Here is a 23,647-nt window from a genome sequence, read left to right as displayed (position 1 = left end):
AATGTCAAGAAGCACACTGACAATATAACGCAGATGGATAATAAATAACAAGTAGCAACATGTAATCTCAGCTATGGTTATTTTGTTCTCAGCCTCAAAGTCTCTTGAGATAGTCATAATCTCTTCTAAACCAAGCATTATCACTACAGGTTCATGTATATCTTTCTTTGTCCTTATTTTAGTAATGAAGTGAGACATCACTACAGAACCACAGAAATATCAAAATTCAATATAATTCACAATAAGTATCCATGAGCTTCTTCCATATCACATTTGTTTCTCCTCAGAGAAAATGTTCTATGCTTTGAATATTGTATACTTTGAAATTTATTTTTATGACCCAGTTATTACTGGATTTTGTTCTAATGATTTCTTCACTTTTGCGATTATATAATTCTCCATTGGCTAACTGCAGTGAGGTTTATTTATCAGTGAACCTTGGGATACTTCCATTTACTTTTCTCAATGGGAACATAATATTGCTACAGACACCCTTAATGCACCATTCCTGGAATACTTAGGAAAAAGTGCCCCATTGGGGTTGTATTCAAATATTCAGGTTATTGAAGTGGAAATTCTTTTCAGAATTGTTTAATAAATAAGTTCTCAGATCAAAAGTGTCTAATATGTATTTTATTCACATTTGTTTTCAATATTTCCAGTTGAATGAGATGAGAGGAGATGCTGACTGTGGTTGCAATTTACTCTTTTCTGATTATTAATGAGTTGTTTGCATCACTTTCATACATTTCTTCACATGCTCATTAGTATATGATTCCCTTCTTACTGAAGTGTCTGTTCTTTTTCTATTTGTTTATGCATTCATAATTTTTCTTGTGACCATGACCAAAATACTGTATAAGAAGTAACTGCAGGGAAGGACGATTGATTTGGGTTCAGGGAACAGAGCACATCAAGGTGAGGCAGAGCCCTGGTGGTGATGTCAGTTCTGGTTGATGGTAGCCAGCTACCTGTTAACATTCATAACCAGAAAAACAGGAAAAATTGAACACCAGTTCTGAGCTGGTCATTTTTCTTTTTTTTTTCTTTAGCCTTAGACCCAGGCGCATGAGATGGCACCACCTTCATTGAGGAAGTATCTTCATACCTCCATCATTCCTCTCTGGAAATGCCTCCAAGAAAGTTGACAGGTGAAACTAACCATCTCAATTTTGTTCATCTTGTAGCCTGTGGAATTTTGTGGGATTAGGTGATAGAGTGGATAGAGTTTTCTGAGTGTTCCTAATGTTTTATTTTCAGATATGCACATATATCAGCATCAGCACACACACACACACACACACACACACACACAGAGAGAGAGAGAGAGAGAGAGAGAGAGAGAGAGAGAGAGAGAGAGAGAGAGAGAGAGAGAGAGAGAGACTGGGAGGGAGAGAGAGAGAGAGAGAAGCTCAGGATGCTATTAAAATGTGCCATGAGTAGTTTATAAACAAAGCAAATATAGTCCCCATAGTTTAGAAGGTTGGCAATCTGAGATCTGGGTGCATGTTTGCCAGAAATAGGTGAGGGTTATCTCCTAGCTAGACTGGTTATGTCTCATTGTACTTTGGTGCTTTGGTGTTTCTTTAGGATATGACAGTCTTCATTCACAAAGATTCTGCTCTCATGGTTACATTTAATCTTAATCCCTTCAGATATGCTGTACCCTTTTACACTATCTCATTAGAGGGTTTTTAAAAATATGGACTGAAGAGGAATATAATTATTTATAGCATATACACCTGTCTATATTCATCTGCCAAAGATAGATGATAGATAAATAGATAGGCTGATGGTAGATAGATAGATGATACATGTGTGCATGAATACATACACACAAACAGACACATATAACTATATATATTGATATGTTTGTGTTTTCTAAAATATAAAATATTAGGAATGAATCACAACTAATCCCCCTAAAAATTGCTAACTACACTTCTGGGACCTCATTGTGGTCATTTTGGCATGTTGTTTTTTCTGCCTAACAGTATGTGTTGGAGATATATGAAGAGCTGGATCCATGTTTGGTGGGAGTGGCTGTGATTTCTAATAACCAGTGTCTTATTCAATGCTCAGTCGCTGATGCCTGTGTTTCTCTAAATAACATGCTCTTCCTTGGGATTTCATCTTTAGTGGGTGTGGAATGGAGACTATGCCTGGGTAGTTTGGAGACCCCCTCGCAGGGCCTTTCTACTGTAGCTACAAAGTCTAGAATAGTTGTTGCTTTTCACCATGAAGCAAGCAATCTATGCTCTTTACTCCACATGGTAGTTTAAAAACTGCTTTCCCATGGGAATAAGTGTAGTACATCCACATTACAAAGGGAATGGAAATAAGGAAGAAAAGGGAGGGGTAAATAATTATTCATGATTATACAGCTCGTTTTATATATTCCTCTCCAGGATCTTTCTTCACATATGTATGTGTATTTATGCAGTTGAGATAATTTTGAAAATGACTGTCAGCCTTTCTTCCTTCCTTCTGAGTCACTTTCAGTACTATTTAACAGTCTGCCTTTGTGTAATTATTATGTACTGTCTGTATATATACATTTTTAAAAACATTGTGTTTTATTCCTGTTAAGGATTTACTTCCTGTATGGTGGTTATGGTGGTATTTGGAGAAATGAGTGGTCTTCTGGGACTTAGTATTAGAACATGTGTTTATAGCATGCATTTGACCCTGTGTTCAATGCATAGCAAAAGTTACCAAAAAAGAGGAGCAAAATAAATTATTTTCTAGACCATATAATTTATCTATCAAAGGTAAAGGATCCACAGTGAGTGGGGTAGGGATTCAAATTCCACATCTGCCATTTATTGGTTATGACATTAGGGAATTACCTGGCTTTTTGTCTTTCCCTCTAGTCTTTAAGGAATAGACAACATCAGCCCACATATATTGTATACACATCCACCCCGCCACCCCAAACACACACATAAAGAGGGAGAGGATGATTCCAGGTTTAAACGATACTTACGTTTAGGGCAACGTAATGCCGTGTGCATAGCTAGTTCCTTTATAATTGATCTCTTTCATCTTAATTTACAGTGTGTCTGTGGAAACAAAAAGACATCCCTGACGGCCCACCTGGTGCAGTCTGCCTGGCCGCTCCTCTTAGCATTCAGTGTCCTCTGGTAGGACAGTATTGCTAATATGGACTCTGTACCTGTCCAGCACATGATTGCATGTAGCCTCTCCCAGAAACTCTCTTGTTTGTTAAAAGAGAAGGCTAGAATAATAAGAATATCTAACAGTGGATGCCACCAACCAACTGTGTGACTCAAAGAGTGATTCTTCCCTGGGAAAACAACCTCTTTTTTTTTTTTTCATAGTGAGTAGCTTCCTGCTGTTATGAGGCAAAGCTATCTCTCAGCTATAAAACCAGGTGTGTTGACAGCTGGATCTGTGCCCACCTGAATCTCCAGGCCCTCTCAGAGCCTACAGGGCAGTCAAGTAACTGGTAAACAATACATAGGCATGTCTATGTTTTCTAAGTAGAAGTGAAAGGAGTCTTTGGGGGAACAGAAGAAATGCAGCAAGCCTGGGATCTGCAGGGAATCATTTTATGTTCCTTGAAGAATTATCTCTGGGAAAAGTGTAACATCTAATGAGCAACCTCTTCTGTAGGATGCAGGTCTTTGGGGACAGGGACTCCCAACTGCCAAGTGTACTGTAAGTATTTAAAACACATGTGGATTAAAGTCCTAGCATTGTCTATCTCAGCATCTGACAGAAAAAATAAAACTAAGGATTCTTTTCTTGAACCTAGTTTGGACCAGCAAAGTGGATCTAGTGAAAAGGGATCTTGGAGGTGGAAACCACTGTACCCTGGACTCCTACTCTGCTTACTTGGCAATGTGGATATAGCCAAGCAAGCAGAGTAGGCCTGGAGATGACATATGTAACTATAGTGATGAGCCAAAGAACACTGTAAGAGGAAGGTTACCATACACCGGATGCATCACAGAGATTACTCTAGGCCTGAGCCAAAGCTGGTTGCCCCTATGCTGCTGTGAGACTTTGGGTGGCTGTACAGGCAGCCTGCTGTCTCTGTATTCACTGCACCTTTTGAAGTTTCTCACCTGTGCTTCCTGCCTACCCTAGTATTGTTATCTTCCTTCTCAGGTCTTTGATGAGGTTGAAGATTAGGCTGTTACAATTATTGGTCTCTCTCCCTAGATAGAAATATTAGGTACTAGACTTAAACTTTCCAGCTTAGTACAGACCTATAGTAATCTCTGTGATGCCTTTGCCCTAGGACTGGGTATGTAGTTTTTGCTATTTGCTCTTGTTGTTTACTGGCTTTAGATCTTGAGGGAGTGTGTTCATACTTCTTTTCCTAGCGTATACTTGAAATTTGCCATCTTTGTATTCGGTTTTATATACAGTCTGAAACTTTCCTTTAGACTAAAAGTGGAATTGTAGGGAGAGATCTTACTAGGCACCTGTGGCACTGACCACAGGTACATACCTTGAGTGTGGGATAAGGATCTGAGGAGAGGCAGCTCTCTCCCTCTTGGGGTTCCAGTTGGATCTTGAAGAGCAGCAGAGATGGTCGGATTGCTGACCTTGGGTTATCCGTTTCTCATGTAAGTGATTCCTCCTTAATAAAATAACATATGACATCCCTATCCCGTGTATGGTAATATACCTCCTACAGAATACAGGCAGGAAGATAGTGCCCTCTAGAGCAAGAGAAGGTGCTTAGTACCAAAGAGAATTCCATCTCTCTATCCATGACCTCAAGGAAGGAAGGAAGAAGAGCAAACAGAGAAGTGACGGAGGAAACACATCAAATTTATCATGTCTTCTCAACATCCTGCAAGCTAAAAGGTGATGGGGACAAGCACAGTCACAGAGCAGTGACAGTGACAGGGACTCACAAAAGCAGTCAGGATGTGAAATGTCCAGAATGGGTGCACAATGTACTAGCCCCAACAACAACAACAAAAATGTTTTTGTGTTTTGTTTTTCCCTGGATTATCTTTGTTATTTTATTATGTGTGAAGCTGATACTGGAAGAAAACTGTAGGTGGATAAGAAATGACCAAGTTAGGAGCCACAGAGCATCAGTGTCTCATGCCTGGGAAGTGCTTTGAAGTGCACTTCAGGAACCTCACCCCAGACCTAAGAAATTAAACTCTAAAGGTTGTGCATAGTAATGTGGTTTCTTATTTGATTGCTCATTTTCTTTGACTTGGCTTTGATTTGTTGAGACAAAGTCTCCCTATACATCTGGATATCCTGCTAGTCACTTGGTAGAACAGACTGACCTTCAACTTGGCACAGTCTTCCTGTCTCTATACCCCAAGTGATGGGACTATAGGCATTAGCCAGCATGTCCAGCAATATATTTTTCCAAACTCTTTAAGGAGCTCTAATGCCTGTGAAACAGATAGGATTATCAGTACTTGATCTACTTGGTTTGGTCTCCTAGAAAGCTCAGGAAGGATGAGGCACAAAGTTTTATCCCGGGCCGTGATGATCTGGATTCTTTTGTGTAAGGTCCAGTTATGAATATGTCTGAAAGTCCTTTGGAGAATCTAATGTGCAATCAGAGCTCATGAGAACTGAATTCCAGGTCAGGGGCTGGGATACAATACTTCTCAGGTTGTTCTTTCAGAGTGTGAAATTCAGAGTCCTCATGATACCTCCAAATCTACATGCTCAGTAACACTCTGAGTCACCCCTAGGCATATTAAGTTTAGCATACATGAGAGGAAGGAAGGTAAACTTTGTATGCTGCTTCCACCATCACTATTCATTCTCTCTCCAACTCTTATAAACAGGAGAAGATACATATTGGTTTGAGACACAGGTACTGAAAGTTCATGGTCACCAAAGGCAGAAGCCATGTATCTAAAATCTTGTGAGGCATGAGAAATGTCCATGTATTGACATGTTTATTATTGTTACATATGAGGAAGAAAAATTCACAGCAATTGTCTCTGTAGTGCTTTGTGTATTCTAATTGATGAAATGACCAGAAATCTATTATCCATCTGATGCTGATGAAGGTACCAAAGCTCCAGGTCTCTGTAGAATGCTCCAGAGCCACACTCACCTTCAGTCAGAATGTTGTCAGTGCCTTGGCAAAACATTTTTATCCACAAGACAGAAATTGGATGGGTGGAGAATATATTTAGGTATTATGAGTTAGCAGAACACTGAAGACAACATAATAAAACAAAAAATTTCAAGAGGATAAATTATAGAGGAAATATGAGAAGGGAAATCACAGCAGAGGCAGTTGGCTTAGGGGCTCTGGGATTTTCACTGGAATCGAATTGCTTTTGTTTGTAGAAAGTGGCTGCCAAAAGTGCTGCTGGATACCTCAGGCTGTATCTGCTGTGGTGACAGCAATGGAATGATTATTCTTACCCAAGTTGGACCCTGCTTACCACATCCAATGCTGCTTCTGATGATGGTGTTCGTTCTTGGTTGGCACACTCTGAGAATGAACTAATGTTCTGGAACCAATTGATAGTGTCTCCCTGATGAATGACAGAGATTTGCATGCATATCCCATATCCATTACAAAGATGAAGAGTCAGAAGGTCCCAGGCTATATGGATTGTCTGAGATTTCATAGCTGGTGTTAAATAAAAATTACAGGAAGTCACTGTTTTGGATTGAGCTCTAGCACTGAGCCTCAAAACACCAGAATGAAAATCAAAATGGAACCACTCCTGCTGAAGTTCCCTGTCATTGAGCCAAGACTAGGCTGTTTATCAGGATCAGAGAGGTAAAATGGCAACATTGCCCAGCTGGCTACTGTACACTGGCACAGGAATGAAGCTCAGACTTCAGTCCAACTAAGGAAAAGGCAACTGAAATTGACCAATCAGCTATTTGGTGATTGTTCAACCTGCCTGTTCCCACTTATGAGGAAAGTCACTTTGAGTTGACCCATCTGCTTTCCATTGCCTTTTTCTGTCTATGAAGCCAATCTCATTTGCCTGGCTCACTGGAAGACATAATCCATCTTATGGAGTGAAGAGTTGCCCAATCTGAGACTTAAAAAGAAAGCCAATTAAGATTTGAAATTGTAATTCTGTCCTTTGACACTGGCAAGAAGCAGAGCTCTGAGCTCTAACCCCGACAGAATTCTAATAAGGAGTCTAGTGCCTTCCTACTCCAACCCCTCCCTCTCTTCTTTGTATCCTAATCCATTCTTCTTATTTGTTTGCCTGAGTCAGGTTCTCACTCTGTATCCCAGCCTGGTTTTGAGCTCATGATAGTTCTCCTGCTTTTGCCTTGTGACACCTACTGGGTGGGATTGCAGGTGCGAGTCCTTTTCTTCTAATGAAAGCAATCTAATTTTGGATATTTACCTCTTTGTATTTTCCCAATTTATTTACTCAAAAGGTGGATTCATCTTCTGATCAAAAGACATCCATCTCAGGGAACTAGCTTGCCACCCTGCTAATGATGCTGCTGGGTGGAATGTTTACACATCCCTCTTGTTTTCACCATCATTACCACAGCCTAGTTCAGCCTTTGAGTGCTAGCCCTGATGCCTCTTGTGGAGCTGATGACCCCTGTCAGCACAGCCTTTTCTGTGGCCTTCAGCCTTGCACTTCATTTATCCATGTTTTCTTTCTCTGGCTCAGACACAAATATCTTTAGGACAATCTACTACCTGTCAAACATTAGTCTAAGGGTTAGGAAAATAACATGAGCAAAACCAAAAATATCTGACCTTCTGAAACAGAATGCTAAAGGGAGACTAACAAAAGCAGTAAAACAAATCTAGAAAATCAGATAATCATCTTAAGTGTCATAAAGAAAATAAAACAAGTAAATTGATTCCCTGGGATGATGGCTAAAGACTGTCTTTTCAAACAGTACCAGCAAAGGCCAGACATGACAATGACTGACAAATAACTGAAGAGGAATAGGTAATGTTGGGGACTATTGTGCTAGGTAACACCCCTGGGGATCTTACTAGGTATCACTTTTCATAGTTTCTACCAGTTTCAAAAAGTGTTAATCTCAGGCCAAGCATTCAACATTCGAGGAACCCTTGAGGGGGTCCCTCCAGATCCAAGTTATAGACTTGGTGTTGATAGTATTTTCTGATATGCTTGTCCTTTAGCTATAGACAAACTTAAATCCCAAGGTATTTAGTGGGAGATGGAAGTAGTGTAAGATATTAGAAGTGAATTTAAGGGCTAAACAAATTTATATAGATGTACATTTTAATGTATATTACATTATATAAACTATGTGATATATTTAATGATTCCTTGCATATTGAACTATACCCCTCCCTTCTTCATTAGCGATCAGTATTAGCTCAGTTGTATTGTGAGGATGAATGCATAGAGAAGCTGGTGATTTCAGAAGGAGCCCTGTCCTGCTCTAAATGCCATACGCATTTACTGACTCCTCTGCATTCCTTGTTGAACATTTGGATAATTGAGAAAAGCTTTTGTATAATTTCTTAGTGAAAGTGATTTTATAACATGGTCATCTGATCATTTTGACATGACAGCATCATCAGTTCACATGTCATTTTATAAGTTATGTTTCCCCATCAGGGAGGTGAAGGTACTGTGATATTAAATTTGTTTTTAAAAGAAGATGTAGCCACACTGATGTTGGTGCTAGTGGTAGTAGTCCAAATGTGTTTCTGTTTTGATTTGCAATTTGCAATTTCTCCATAGTCTATCAGTTTGAGAATGTTGAAGGACTAGGAGAAAATGGAAAAGGCAATTCATTTTCTGCAGTCTGATACTAAAATGAAATTTTGGAATCTCTGCAAAAGCATCACTTGCAAGGGACTACAGGAAAACCTCAGCAGAGACCAAAGGTAGGAAGAATATGAGAGTTTTATCTTGCATTGTAGAAATGAGTGACAACTACATTCACCATGGAATATTTATTTAATCTACCATTTTATCTATCTATCTATCTGTCATCTATTATCTACCATCTATCTAAACTATTCATCCATCCATCCAACATGTTTTGTGTATATATGTGTGCCCACCCCTGGGGGGCACCAGGTGTATGGTCAACTGGAGTATTATTTCTGTTTTCTGAGGCAGAGTCTGTTGGTTTGGAGGTTTTGTTGGCTTCTAGGGAGGATTGAGGGATATGATAGTCTCCACCTCTCTACTGCTGGGATTTTAAATACACACCACTGAGTCTGGCTTTTTATTAACATGGGTTCTGGAAATCAAACTTGGGTCTTCATGCTTGTGTGGCAAGCACTTCATTGCTATAGAACAATCTTTGTATACTGTAAATACATAATGCTCTAATTGGTTAATAAAGAGCCGACTGGACTATGGCTGGGTGGGAGAGATTAGGCTGGAAAGCCAGACTATAAGAATGCTGGGAAGAAGAAGAAGGGAGGAGTCAGAGGAGTATTGAACAGACGAAGAAATAAGATGGACATGCTATACCGAGAAAAGGTAGCAACACATGTGGCAAAGCAAAAAAAAATTCAGGTTAATTTAAATGTAATAGTTAATTTAAATGTAAAAGCCTGAGCTGTTGCCCAAGCATTTATAATTAATATTAAATCTCCATGTTGGTTATTTGGAGACTGGCTGGCAGGAAAGAAATAACCCCCTACACTTTATAATCTGAGCTAGTTCCCCCTTCCCCAGCCAGGGGCCATTTGAATACACATTGGATTTGGGGACCTACTTGGAGTGCTAAGTGCCAATGTCACTCTGCACAAGGAGAACATGGTATGTTCCTGGCATGCATGCTGCTGTGAATAGGTCCTTAAGGGTGTTTTCTTTTTTCTCTCTAGAGACTATGAAATCCTTAGTCTTAATCTTGCTTCAACAAACTTCACCACCATATTTGTTTTCAAAAACATATCCTTTGTCCCAGTTATATTCTCTTATGCCCTGTTCTTTCAGTTTCATTTTGTAGAAATGTTCATCTTTTTAATGAATTTTATATAGAGCGCTTGTCTGTAAGCAAATATTTCTTTTTCTTATATTGTTATTAGTTTTTGATAGACAACTTGCTGAGTTAACTTATGAGAATTTTTGTTTTGTTTGATTTTAGTTTTTCGGGATAGGGTTTATTTGTGTAACAGCCATGGCTGTCCTGGAACTCACTTTGTATGTCAGGCTGGCCTTGAACTCACAGAGATCCTTCTGCCTTGCCTTCCAAGTGCACCACCACTGCGTGGCACATATGAGAATTTTTTATTTATTTTTATTTTATGTGCATTGGTGTTTTGCCTGCATGTATGAGGGTGTCAGGTCTCCTAGAAATGGAGTTACAGACAGTTGTGAGTTGCCAGGTGTGTGCTGGGAATTGAAGCAGGGTCCTCTGTAAGGAATGAGTTTGAGTTATATAGAGTGTAGGAGGAAGTCTGATGCCGCCATTAGACATGTGACTTATTAGAGTCGCATACAGATGAGGTAATAAAAGGGCGGTTTACCACACAGCTAACCACACCCACTTTAGGCAGGACTAAAGACGTATACGGCTGGACGTAAAGACGTATACGTACGTAGGCAGAACTATGTCACTAGCCAGGCCCACTTTTGGGCATGGCTAGGGGGCGTTACGGGGGAAGGCATAAAAGACAGCGCACAGGAAGTCTCGCTCTCTTTTCCTGGAGTTCGGCTTCCGGCTCGGCAGAGGAAACGGCTTGTATCGTCTGGGTTACTTGTTTGGTATCTTGTGAGTATTTCTACATTAAATACTTAGCTTTACTTTCAGTAATTGTGTGTCGTGTATCGTTACAGCATCCGTTGAAGCCTACAATAGAGAAAATGCTTTATTTCTGTGATTCTCCCTTTTCCAGGAGAGCCTGTAGGTTTTGTTGTGCATTCCAGAAACAATGCCCTTGGAAACTTAGGACTTGAGCTGTCACTAGTGTTCTGTAGCTTAGGGTTTCAAATAAACTGTAAACAAGTGTGTGGGGGGTGGGTAACTGAAGTTCTTACTACAGAAAATAGAAAAGTTAACCAAAGTATTTTATTGATACATTCTTAGACAATACCACAGAACTGGAAGAGAATGGAAAGGGAATTCTTTCAGCAAGGAATTTTTTTGTCCACTAAATTGACACATAAGCAGCAAGATTAACGAAAGTACTTATTACAAACAGTAAAAAACGTACATGCTTCTTTTTTAAAGTCCTTATCACGCTGGTCAGTCATGGGGGCATGAACAAAACCTCAAGACATGAAAAATCCATATTGTTTCCTTCAAATAGCTTAATAATCATTAAAATTATTGCAAAAATATCCATATACCCTAAGTAAAATAACAAAAGAGAACACAAATACAAATATTGAACACAAATTATAAACGTGTACTCTAAAATACGTCACTGGCATGCATTCCAAAGATCAAGACCTGTATTCCATTTAGCCAATGCTTTTCCTTGACATCACATCACCTACTGTGTACCAAAGATAGGTGGGGCATATCTTCTCAGCACAGTTTTTGGTCTTTAAATATCGATTTGTGTGTATCTTTAAAAAAAATAACAGGATTTTCTGTGGTACTAGAATCATAACCATACAGTCATTTACAGATATGTATGCAGATTTGTGTTCTCTTACATCTGCCACGATATGTTTTCTTTAAATTAAGCTGTTTAAATTTTTCTCAAAGATTCCCAACATCTGAGAGGATAAGGTTCTAAGAAAACAGGGCATTCAAAAACAAACAGTGAGCCGAGATACAACATTGGGTGGCAAAGTGCAAAGTTCCTCACAAACTGTACAGAAAATTTCAAAACCTTGCAGCCTGGAAGTACATACGTAGAAAGACAAATCAGCCCCAAAAACAGTCCTGAGGCTCTCAATGGTTCATCCAGAAGAGCCGGGTGGGACTTGAGTCTCAACTCTCCCTTTGCTTAGGGAGTCCAGAATTGCAGCCGAGATGGCAGTGCTGATGCCAATGACTTCTTAAGCCAAGATAAAATAAAGGTGTCTCATAAAGCAGCTGTTTAGGATGTGTGGATCCTCTGACATTGGTCTCCCAGCTGTGGAAGCTCCTCCAGAGATAGGAAGCGGGCAGGACCAAAAGAGTCCTATGCCAGATTGGGTGACGGAGTAACTGAAGGTCTTCCTCCTCCGTGGTTCCATGGGATGGAACAGGTTAGATAACCAGGTTATTATAACTGACATACTTCTTTTTTGCAGCGGGGCCTGGAGGGAAAGAAAGGGGGAAACATCAATTGTGCAATAACCCTGCGTTCAAAGGTACGGCTTGGATGATATCTGGTACCAAGTAAAGATGGAATGAGACATCTGAAGAATACACACATACTTTGGCATTTTGCATTTACCTATAAGCTTTTTTTCCCCACTAAGATTGGCCTGCCAGTGATATACAACTCACCTGGATTCATTTCTTTGACAACCTCCAACCTCACTCTTTTGAACCTAAAAGTTCATTGGATTTATCACTGGTTGCCACGCTTCCTAATTAGCCAACCCTAACCTTCAAAGGTCATCTGGTGCTGCAGAGATTTTCAGCATGTGATCATCTCCTGATTCTTTTCACGAAGAAAACCTACTATCGGGAAAGGACTGTCCTGGGTCATTGGAATTCATTTAAGTTGGCTAGCAGAGAGCATCCACCAGTTAGCATTCACAGTATCAAGTGACTACAGATCTCTTTCCCAGTCTCATCAGCAATGTGAAAATCATCTTCATGACAATTTCCATTCAGGTTAAAAGCACACCTAGAAAGTTTTGGATGTCTGAACACTCACACTCTACATTTGTTTCCTTGGATGCGGAACAACTTATCTTTCATTCACTGACCTGGGACTCTTTCCTTTACTTATGTATTAAATAAATACATTGATTTTCCCAAGGCAGCCACAGGGCTACATACTGAACTAAAATGTAGTTCTTTCCCCGTGTTCATGGTGGAAATAAACCCCAAGGTCATGTATTATACCTGTTTTAGGTTCTGGTTCTCAGTTTTATGTAACACCATGTCTTTGAAGTATGGGTTCTTGGCTCATTCAGTCTTAGTCATGTTGTATCAGTTTCTATTAGGCATAGACTCTCTGTCATATATAATTGGCAATTCCTTATTTGTTTATTCTTTTTAAGATTCCCAATAGAGCTGTTCACTGTACAGAGCACAGTAGCAATAATTTTCCCAATACTCTTAAGCAGGGACTTGTGTGAATTTTGAGGTCTAAAGTAGCTGCATTAGTGTGATAAGAGCTCAGAACTGGCTTTTGGATTTGCTAAATTCTAAATACATATACAAACATCATTTTTCAAGATATTTCTCACAATCTAAAACCTTTAGTCTCATGGAGAAAATCAGACAGACCCTCTGAACATTTCTGATTGGAAGACTCATTTCTATTTTATAGCATTTTATGTTCTATAGGTAAAATTAAAAGGAAATAGAACTATATGAAAGTAAAAGTCTCTTGAAAACTCTAATCATGATACATTGCCATTTAATGAACAAGTGGACTTTGCCTCACTATATCCCAAGCTCCCCAGAACATTCCCATGGATCTTACAGCATCAATTGCCTTCAGCAACTTTCTTATTTGGGATAAAAGGAAGAAAAATAACTTACTTCTTAGATTTCTTTTTGTTTTTAGACAGGGGCTATTGTATTCGAGGCAACCCCTAAACTCTCTGTGTGGCCAAAGATGACCTTGAATTTCTGATCACTTTGCCTTCGGTGGCCAGGTGCTGAGATTAAAGATATGTATCACCATATTCATTAATGCAAGCCGGAGAATCAAATCCAGGACTTGGATCATGGTGAGCAAGCGCTCTACTAACTAAGCCACATCTCCAGCCCCTCCCCCCCAGTGAGGGAATCTTTCTAAAGATGCTTCCTGCTACAAACCTTATTTACAATGTCATTGCCAGTCAACCTCAGCTGGTATAGACAAGTCATTGTGACAGTGTGCCTTGTCAAATGCCAAGGAGCTAATTATCCTCTAGACCAAAGTGAAAGAAAACATTTGAAACCCCCAGCAGCCTGAGCTGACCTAAATATCTGAGACACAACTATTGTGTGGTTAATTAAGACTGGATTCTGTGTAAGCAGTATTTTCTATTGGAAAAGGAATAATTAAATTTCCTCAAATAGGTTACCATATAATAACAGTAAGTAAAGAATTTTTTACAGAAAGACTAGTAGCTTAGAAAAATATTGTTCCTGTGATGTCGTGAACACTAGTTTGGAGTAAGTTAAGATCAAAATCTAGCTTCTGTTTAAAGAATAAGATTGGAGGCTGTGAGATTATTCAGCAGGGAAAGATGCTTGCCATTAAGCTTCCCCCAAACTGAATCAAGAGAGGACTGACTCTGACAAATTGTCCTGTGACCCCCCATACATGTGCCTTGGGCCCACACATAAGCATGAACACAAAAGTAAGTATAAAAATAAAAGAAAATAGAAAAATTGGGCTAGAAATATAACTCAATTGATAGAGTACTTGGTTAGCTTGCACAAAGCCTTGAGTTCCACCTGAAGTACAGCATAAACAAGTCAGAGTGTTACATGTCTGTCATCCCAGCACTTCCCAAAACCTACATCGTGTTTCATAGCCATTTACATGCTAGTTACAGAGGCACTAACACCCTCTGCTGACCTCCTTAGGCATCAGGGACCCATATAATACATGTATATACATGCAGGCAAAATACTCACAAAGAAATCCTTTTTAAAACTTTATTCTATTCCAATTCTTTAAAACAAACAAGCAGGAAAAAGCAAAGGACATTTAGCTTCAAAGGGAAAAATCCCTAGCCTTTTTAAAATAACAAGCAGATTTCTTAGCAACCCTTTTTCTGGACAACTATATTCAGATAGGTGAAACCTAAGTATTGGGAATTCAATAATATTCTCAGTTCCACAGCAAGTTTGAGACCAGCTCAGGCCAGGAGAGACCCTGAGTTAATATCAACAAAGCACCAACAACAAAACAATGGAACAAATGAAAATTAGGAATGTATATGCTTTGCAGAATATGGTAGGACCCACTGATGCCTGGGTATTATCTTCTTTTTGTTTATCATTTTTTATTTTAATTTTAAATAGCTTGTTTTACATGTCAATCCCAGTTCCCTCTCCCTCCCCTCCTCCCGCACTCCCCTTCCCCCCCCCCACCCTCCCACCCTATTGCCAAATCCTTCCACATAGGGGATATCTAGAGCCTGTCATTTTACTCTGGGTAGGGTCCAGGCACTCCCCTAAGAGTCCAGGCTGAGAGAGCATCCCTCTTTGTGCTATAGGCACACGAAGACTGTTTGTATACCAGGGATAGACACTGATTCACAGCTCAGGGCCCCATAGGTTGCCCAGGCCTTCTTGCTGACACTCACATTCGGGGGGGTCCAGATCAGTCCCATGCTGGCCTCCCCACTGTCAGTCTGGGGTCCAAGAGCTCTCCCCTGTTCAGATCAGCTGTCTCTGCTGGTTTTGCCAGCCCATTCTTTGCCAATTTGCTCATCACTCCTTTCTCTCTGTCACTGTGTTTTCAGAAAGCTAGAGATGTAATTTGGATTCCCCATTATAGATGAAAGGGACATAGGGCTCAGAGGGACCTGCATTCCAGAACCTTGAGAAGACCCTGATGCATGGAACTCTACCTGCCTAGGTTCTGATTTTGTTCCATCGCTTACATGAGATAAGCCTAGCCCTCTGCCTTAAATTTAAACATTTTAGAGACTTGTAAAATGAGGACAGTAATTCGGATCCTGTGGACTGTTGATAGCATGGATGTCAGAATTATCCCAGTCTCTCACTGGGGAATATAACATATGAATGTATTTTTAGGTAACAAATTTCTCTAGAAAGGATAAGCCTCAAAATCTGCTTTTTTTAAAGGAATTGCTTTGGAGAGTTGCAGTAAGGTTATAATGAAGTTTATGCAGCCCCTAGAACGGCAATTTCTGTCCTTTATCACAGCAAAGTCCAATGTAGTATAGTGTTTATTTTTAAACCATTCCAGTCTCATGAGTAAATAAAAGAAGTGCCTACAGGGCTGATAATTCTATTTATTTGAATAGCAATGTAGTTTATGGTCCAGGAAAGAGAATTGCCTTTCTGAAAATAGTTGTCCAGAAAAAGGGTTGCTAAAGAGATCTGCTTTTTATTTTGAAAAGGCTAGGGATTTTTCCCTTTGAAGCTAGATGTCTTTTGCTTTTTCTTGCTTGTTTGTTTTAAAGAATTGGAATAGAATAAAATTTAAAAAAGGATTTCTTTGTGAGTATTTTGCCTGCATGTATATACATGTATTATATGGGTCGCTGATGACTAAGGAGGTCAGCAGAGGGTGTTAGCGCCTCTGGAACTTGAATGTAAGTGGTTATGAGACACAATGTACGTTTTGGGAACTGAAGCTGGGTCCTCTCCAAGAGCAGTGAGTGTTTTTACTCATTGAGCCATCTGCCCAGCCCTAGAAATAGCAGGAATAAATTGTATTGTTCCTTTTACAATTTTTAGAGATAGCTTTGTCAGAAGTTCTCAAATCCAGATATTTCAAAGAGCTGAAGTTTTCAGTGAGAAAGCATCAAGGGCATTGACTTCTAAAATACATTATTAATGCACGTTTTCAATTTAAGAAAGATTAGACACCCAACTCAATTTGCTAAAACTTACTCTTGACTTGGCATTAACCTTAGTGGGCTAATTTCATTTCAATTTAAAGACAATTTTCTTCAGGACTTGCTTTTTCATTACATTCATTTATGTGAGTAGGGATTCATGGCATTCTTGTGGAGGTCAGAGGACAGCTGGAGGGAGATGATTTTCTCTTTGCACCATATGGGACCCAGGGATGAAGCTAGCTCAGGCTTGGCTGCAAGCACCTTTACCCTCATGTCATCCATCCCACGGTCCACTGTCCGAACTTTTGCCTCACAAAAATTTTAATATTTTGTAAACTAGATTAAAGAAACTATAAAACAATATAAAAACAAAACATGAAAAAGAGAAGACTCTTATAAATACCATAATAGAAAAAAAATTTAAAAACCAGTAAATGAAAACAAAGCAGGACTCTTCCCCTTAGGCCATTTTTAGGTGCTCTAATTTTATAAGTAACACATTTTATGTTTTATTATGTTTTTCAATATGTCTTTTTCAATGTATATATGTAGAAGTGTACTTACGAAGTATTGCAAATACTGTAAAAAGTAAACAAAACTTGTATCAGATCCCTAAATATAACACACACAAGAGCCATGGCATCCTATCCACAGACGGAAGACGAACATCCATTCACCCCGTCTCACCGGTCTCACCACCACTGGCAATTCTTCTCTTCCCCTTACCTCCCATAGCTACCGTCCTGAAATTAGTATGACCATGCCACTCCCATATGCGTAGTTACTAATACACTATAGATGGTATTGTTTCCTGTGTTTTAAATACACGGAATGGTGTTATGCCATGCATATTAAATTGCAATCTTTAATTTAAAAAAATGATGTGTATGTGTGGTTACTATGTGTACATTTGTGAAGTGCCCATGAAGGACAGAAGAGGGGGCCAGATCCACCTAGAGCTAAAGCTATGGCAGTTGTGAGCTGACCAGGTGCTGGGAAATGAACTCAAATCCTCTGCAAGAACCCTGTATACACTTAACCAATGAGTTGAGTCAACTCTCTAGCCCTCACAACCGGTTTATCATATAACATGTTTTTGAGATTGATTTGCATTGGCTTTGCATTTGTGAGTACTAGACAGCAAAATTTCTGTAACTTTTGTTCTATCCATAGAATCTATTTTCTGATTTTAAAAAAACAAAGCTGAAGTAAATAGCTTATGAAATACCATATCATTTAAAAAAGTCATGCTAAGTATAAGCCAAGAAAATATATTTATTATACATTTGTCTAAAACAAAACCCAGATTGATAATTCCTAAATTTTAGTTTTGTAAATAAATGATTCAAAGACAATGTAACTTGTAGAAAACAAATTAAAATTACAATAAGGTAATTTATAAATGAAAAATACAAAGAGCAAAAAAATGTGGATAAAAAATACAAGAAGCAAATAAATAAATAAGTAAATCTGAACCATTACATAAATATAAGCTCAAAAAATTAGATAACATTTTGTCCTTAAATAATGGCAAAAGAAATTAAATTAATATCAAATATCAGTGAGGGAGTAAGTAAGGAACAAACTCTTAGCACAGTGGTAGGGTTTTAAATTAGCATAATCTTCTGGGAAAAACTATAGTGTTATATGAAAACTTAAACATACCAGGCCAGACTCTACCTTGGCCCTATATTGAAACTCCAGCCCTTTCTCCATCACTGCCAGGGCCAAATTCAGTCTCCCATTGGAAGAAGCTATAGGCTTGCACCTCATCCCAACAGTTGCACTAATTTTCTCTTCTCTTAAACTTCCTATATAAACCCCAAGTATCCCTTTCCCTTGGCAGGCACCCCTCTCCTGCTGTGTCTGTCCCTTGCAGTCTGACATACAGCATCTGTCTGCTGGAATCAGATTAATCTCTTTACGCCTCCCAATTCTTTAAGTTGCCTCAGAAATATAACACATGGGAAATGCTGTAACAATCTGAGTATGTATGCCAGTGATTCAGCAACTTCCCTTCTAGACTTGACTGAGGGTGTTTCCCACATTCACGAAGGGTTTTCCAGCACTTTAACATAATAATTAATCCCACATATACTATAAAACAGCAACGTGGACTGAGTGTAAGATTTTGGTTTCAACCAACTGAATGGGAAAAGGCAGGAGCTTAGGCACCTTAGGTTGTCATCTCTGCAGACAGATTTCTCCATTTTCAGAAGAGGAGCCAGATTTTGACATTTTATGTAAAAGTTTATTTTTCACTTAGCTAGTCAACAGAAATACGTACCAAATATATCATGTATTAGGCTCTATTTTAGGCATTAACCTTATTTCACTTTTCAGTACATGTTTTATAGTCATAATAAAACACTTTTTAATGCCATAAATATATGGAGATGATGCCCTAAACTGGTAAGTATTATTCCAGATCTAACTAAAAGCTAATCAGCTTCCTGTATATCATTCATTAAGAGCTAATTAATCCATTGTATATCAATTTCCCCTAAATTTTTAATTGATTGTATTAACCCCTGATTCATACCAAAGGATGCAAATCTGAGCAAGAATGAAGAATATGCTGAGTGACATATGAGCCATTCATAGTTATGACAACCCAATTGTGAAGGTAAACTACTCGTTCTTAGGTAGTTTAACTGGATTTCTATCTTCTAAAATATTTAATTTATGTATTGCTTGTGTGTGCGTGTGTGTGTATGTTTCTGTATGTATGTGTCTGTGTTTCTGTGTGTCTGTATGTCTGAGTGTGTGTATGTATTTATATATGTATGTCTGTGTGTCTGTGTGTGTGTGTGTATGTGTCTGTGTGACTATGTGTGTAGATGGCATAGCCTACTTTTGGACATTAGAGAAAAGTATGTGGGAGACTGTTGCTCTTTCTACCAAGACTTAAACTCCAATGTTTATTCTTGGCAGTAAGTGCTTTTACTCACTGAGCCATCTTACTGGTCCTACATGAACTTCTTGATGCTAGGATGAGATTATAATCAATTAAAAAAATAAGGCTATATATAGTCCCATCACCATTTATTCTAATCCAGTTGCAAAAACTAAAATGTCTGGGTTTATGTTTATCTAATTATCCAAGAAAATAGTGTTTGACAACTACTAAAAGTCAGTCCTCATGTATGCTGATTGACTATACAGATCAGCCTAGGGATCTGCAAGCCATCAGTTCACTTGTTATTTGTTGTGTATTCAGGTAAGGGTTGATGTATGTCACTCACCAAGAAACAGTTTTGTTTTTCCATCTAATGTGGTAGGAAAATTATATAAGTCATAGATAAGCTTCACAATAGAGGGTAGGTCAATGGACAACAGAATAAAAATTTCTGGCATCAGCTGATTATATTTGCAGACAGCAGTAGAATGAATATTGGGGAAACAAGCAAGAGAACAAAGCAACGGCCTAAAAACACTTTGAGAAAATGCACCATGTGCTTCTTACATCTTTGTGAGTGACACTGACCAGAGAAAAACTCAGTTCTGATGGGACTTGAATGTTAGTATGCTGGAAATAGTTATTAAGTCTGCTTGAGACAGTGTGTGAAGGATAGTTGGTATCTTAGGTGAGGATGAGCTGCCTTGGACCCTCAATGGCTTCCTAGTGATAAGGATAATCTGTTCCCAAAACAAGAGGATTGTGGAGGGTGGTCAGCAAGTATGAATTTGAGTATGGAAAGGAGGGTGGGGTCAGATAAACCACTTTCCATTTTCCTTATTTGTTGTCCTACTAAATTTCAGATACTAGGAATAAGAGCATATAAAATATCTCCACTTTTGGTGTTATTTGTTTTACTTCTTCATGGAAAGATTCCTCAAAAACCTTCAATGTGAAGTTTCACTCAGTGGCCCCAAGGGACATATAGTGTCCAGAGTCTCACATGAGAAACTCCCCCATTATTCTGTGCTTTTTTTCTCAGTAGGTCAACTGTCATGCTGCCTTGGTTCTAGTTTAGTTTCAACATGATTGACCAGCTACAGGTGGGCTCAACCTACCTGCATTGGCTGAAGTATTGGCCAAAGTGTTCGAGTTCCTAAATGCTCTCAGGGTCCACCTTTCTAATATTCCACATTATTTGTAAGACTAAAGTTAAACACCAATTTCTCATGCTTGTCCCCATAGCAGAACTGTTATTTTTTCATGCTTATGAATTGTGCAATGTGTGTCTGTGGCTCTCTCTTCTCTGGGAGCTCTAGAAAAATCTTAGCGGGGATAGCCTTGCATTTTAAGTGTATTCACCAATTTTAAAGAAGATCTTGTAACATTTTAAGATTATTTTATTTTATGTGTGAGCATTTGCCTGTATGTGTGTATGTGCATCACATTCAGTCAAGGATGGAGGAGTCATTAGATTCTCTAGAACTGGAGTTGTAAATGCTTGCAAGCTGCTGACGTGGATGCTAAGAACCAAACTGAACTCCTTGTCCAGAGCAGTAAGTGATTTTAATGGCTGGATCTTTCCCTAGTCATTTGTAACTTTGAAACCACAATACTCTTTGATACTCTTTGAGCATCCAACCTGGGTCACAATAACCTGAAGAAAACTGAGAAATCAATTGTCAATTCCACCATGAAAAGGGTAAATGGATATTTTAGTGCTTCCTTAAAGAAACCCAATTTGTACTTGAAGATGTAAAGCATCAAGAAAAGTTTGCAAGGTTCTTAGAAGATGCATCTCAAGCTAGTAGATAGTTTCTGACTTGAATATCATGAAGCTTGGCTAAGTTACAACTTGAGTACTTTGAGGATATATATGGGAACAGATTCTCTAAATTACTACATCAAAGAAATGGCTTCTTTTCTTATTATGCACTTTGCCTTGGTATTGAAAAACTTTTGTGCTTTTTTGCAATTTCAATATATTATAGATGCGAATGTTCAGGAATGTGTTATGGATATAGTACAATAATACATCAAAGACTAAGCCTGTGCTCTAAAGCCTGTCTGAAAGCTGATGTTACAAATAAGGGAGTCATGGTAAGGCTGAGATGACAGCAGAAAAACATGTCTGCCACATGACATCTGCTGTTCAACACTGTTTCTTGGCATTTGAGACCAGGGGATTCATAGTCACTTCATTAATTCCTCTATATATTTATCCAGCCATTGTCCAGAGTTTTGCTATGAAATAGTGACACAAAGGTAGAAAATAATCATCTCAATCTAGGAACAACTTTCGGCCTCACTGCAATTTAGTGGCTATTTATTGAGCAACTATTTTGTGTCAAATATAATATTAGGCACAGGACTCAAATCATGGTACAGTACAGGCATAGACCCTTCTGATAAATTCTAACAAGGAAGATAGATCATTCAAAAGCAAACAAGCAAAACCAGGTAGTAGGTGGAGCAGTTTCCTTTTCATAGTAATTGTAGTCCATAAAGTTGCCACCATCACTTAGCATACACTAAGTCAATAATTTTAGTGGAAAAATTGGATTAAGTAAAATAGACCTTTCAGTTCATTTTCTATTTGTGCTATAAAATATTTATTATATGGATGGAGAGATTTCTCAAGAGTTATGTGCATTTTCTGCTTTCACAGAGAACACATATTTTGTTCCTAGCACCTACACAGGTAGCTTCACAACTCCCTTTAACTACAACTCCATAGGATTCAATGTTTTTGATACCTGTGTGTGTGTGTATGTGTGTGTGTGTTTGTATGTGTGTATGCATGTATGTATAGGTATACTGATGCCTTCCTACCATTGAACTAAGTGCCAAATAGTATCTGTGAAAGATCTCCCAAGCTCCTAAGTACTAATTTCAGCACTCCAATCTACTTTCATGGGTAGGTGAATTGAAAAACTTGAAATCTTGTGTGCTATGTCATGTAATCAAAAGCACTGTGATAGAAGCGGCTTAAGGGGCTAGAGAAGCTGAGCTGCCACGCAAGTTAGGGAGACATTAAGGTTCAGAGAGAAGGATAGGTTTGGTGATGTTGAGAGAGACACTGTAGGGATGCTTGCCTTACAGGCTGCACATAGGCATACAACCGCATACAACTGGAAGGCAAGAATGTCAAGAGAATACACAGTAAATGAAGAAAATTCTAGGAAGGAGCAAAGCATATGTCTTATCTAAAACTGCAAATCTGTGATAGAGTAGTAGGAAGTCATGATATATTTGGAAAATTGTACACATTAAAAAGGCTAGAATACAAAGATATATAAAAGAGATTCATGGCAATGAGTAAATAATAATTTAATTCTAAACCTTTAACCTTTGAGGAGTGTTAAATGAATTCTCATATTTCTTTTAATGAAGAATGTTAAATTCTAACAAAAAATAGTTGTCTGTAGAAAAACATGGAAAATAGACTTAAAATGTGTAGTTAACACAAATGTGGGGTGATGGCTTAGTGGTTAGGAGAAGTTACTGCTCTCTCAGAAAACTAGGGTTCAATTCCTAGCACTCACATTGCAGCTTACAACTGTTTATCATTCCAGTTCCAGGACATCAATCCCTTTCTTTTGACTTCCATAGACTACAGTACTCATATATTCACACACACACACACACACACACACACACACACACACACACAAATAAAATTGAATAAATTGCAAAAGTTCTTTATAACTAAAATTACCTGGAATAGTCTGGAAGGAAATAAATTATCATGAACAACAGGAAAAGTGGTAGACTCTAAAAACATATCAACTTTATAAAACAACCAAACCTCACAAGATTAAAGATTAAAGGTGTTCACAGTGACAGAAACACTAACTGAAGTGCACAATCATTGATTACCTCATGGAAGACAGGGAGTCAATTCCATATTAAATATATCTGTGTGTGTTTGGAGTATGAAATAGTACCGAAGTTTTTATAAGATAGAGTTGAAATGCGCATGGAAATATTTGTGGACAAAGGTTGTTAGGTCATGGTTGAGATTTGCTTAGGCACAATTCATGGAGATTGTTAGTCAGCCTTCCAGTTTATGTAACAAAATAACCAAGGAACACAAGGAAGAAAGGTTAAATTTGACTCTCAATTCACAGGCAGTAATCTCTGTTGGTTTTGGAGCTGTGGCATGACAGAACAGGGTTGTCAGTGTGGGGTGAGATGAAGCTGC

The 23,647-nt window shown here is 38.6% G+C and overlaps 1 protein-coding gene across 3 annotated transcripts in view; it reads right to left on the bottom strand.

The window, feature by feature from the left end:
- Positions 1–10,945: 10,945 nt before the first annotated feature.
- The window catches only part of Grm7 (glutamate metabotropic receptor 7), an 886,003-nt gene continuing 873,301 nt past the window's right edge, over positions 10,946–23,647 (bottom strand). Inside the window, exon 9 of one of the 3 annotated variants that reach the window (XM_040738573.1) lies at positions 10,946–12,149. In XM_040738573.1, coding sequence (XP_040594507.1) covers positions 11,907–12,149 — 243 coding nt within the window. In that variant the 3' untranslated portion in view covers positions 10,946–11,906. The remainder of the gene's footprint in view (positions 12,150–23,647) is intronic. The other 2 variants (XM_005066170.4, XM_005066169.4) reach the window with 2 other exon arrangements.

Source organism: Mesocricetus auratus, unplaced genomic scaffold (genome assembly GCF_017639785.1).
Source record: "Mesocricetus auratus isolate SY011 unplaced genomic scaffold, BCM_Maur_2.0 Super-Scaffold_100676, whole genome shotgun sequence".
Lineage (NCBI taxonomy): Eukaryota > Metazoa > Chordata > Mammalia > Rodentia > Cricetidae > Mesocricetus > Mesocricetus auratus.
This window is presented reverse-complemented; position numbering and strand designations above follow the sequence as displayed.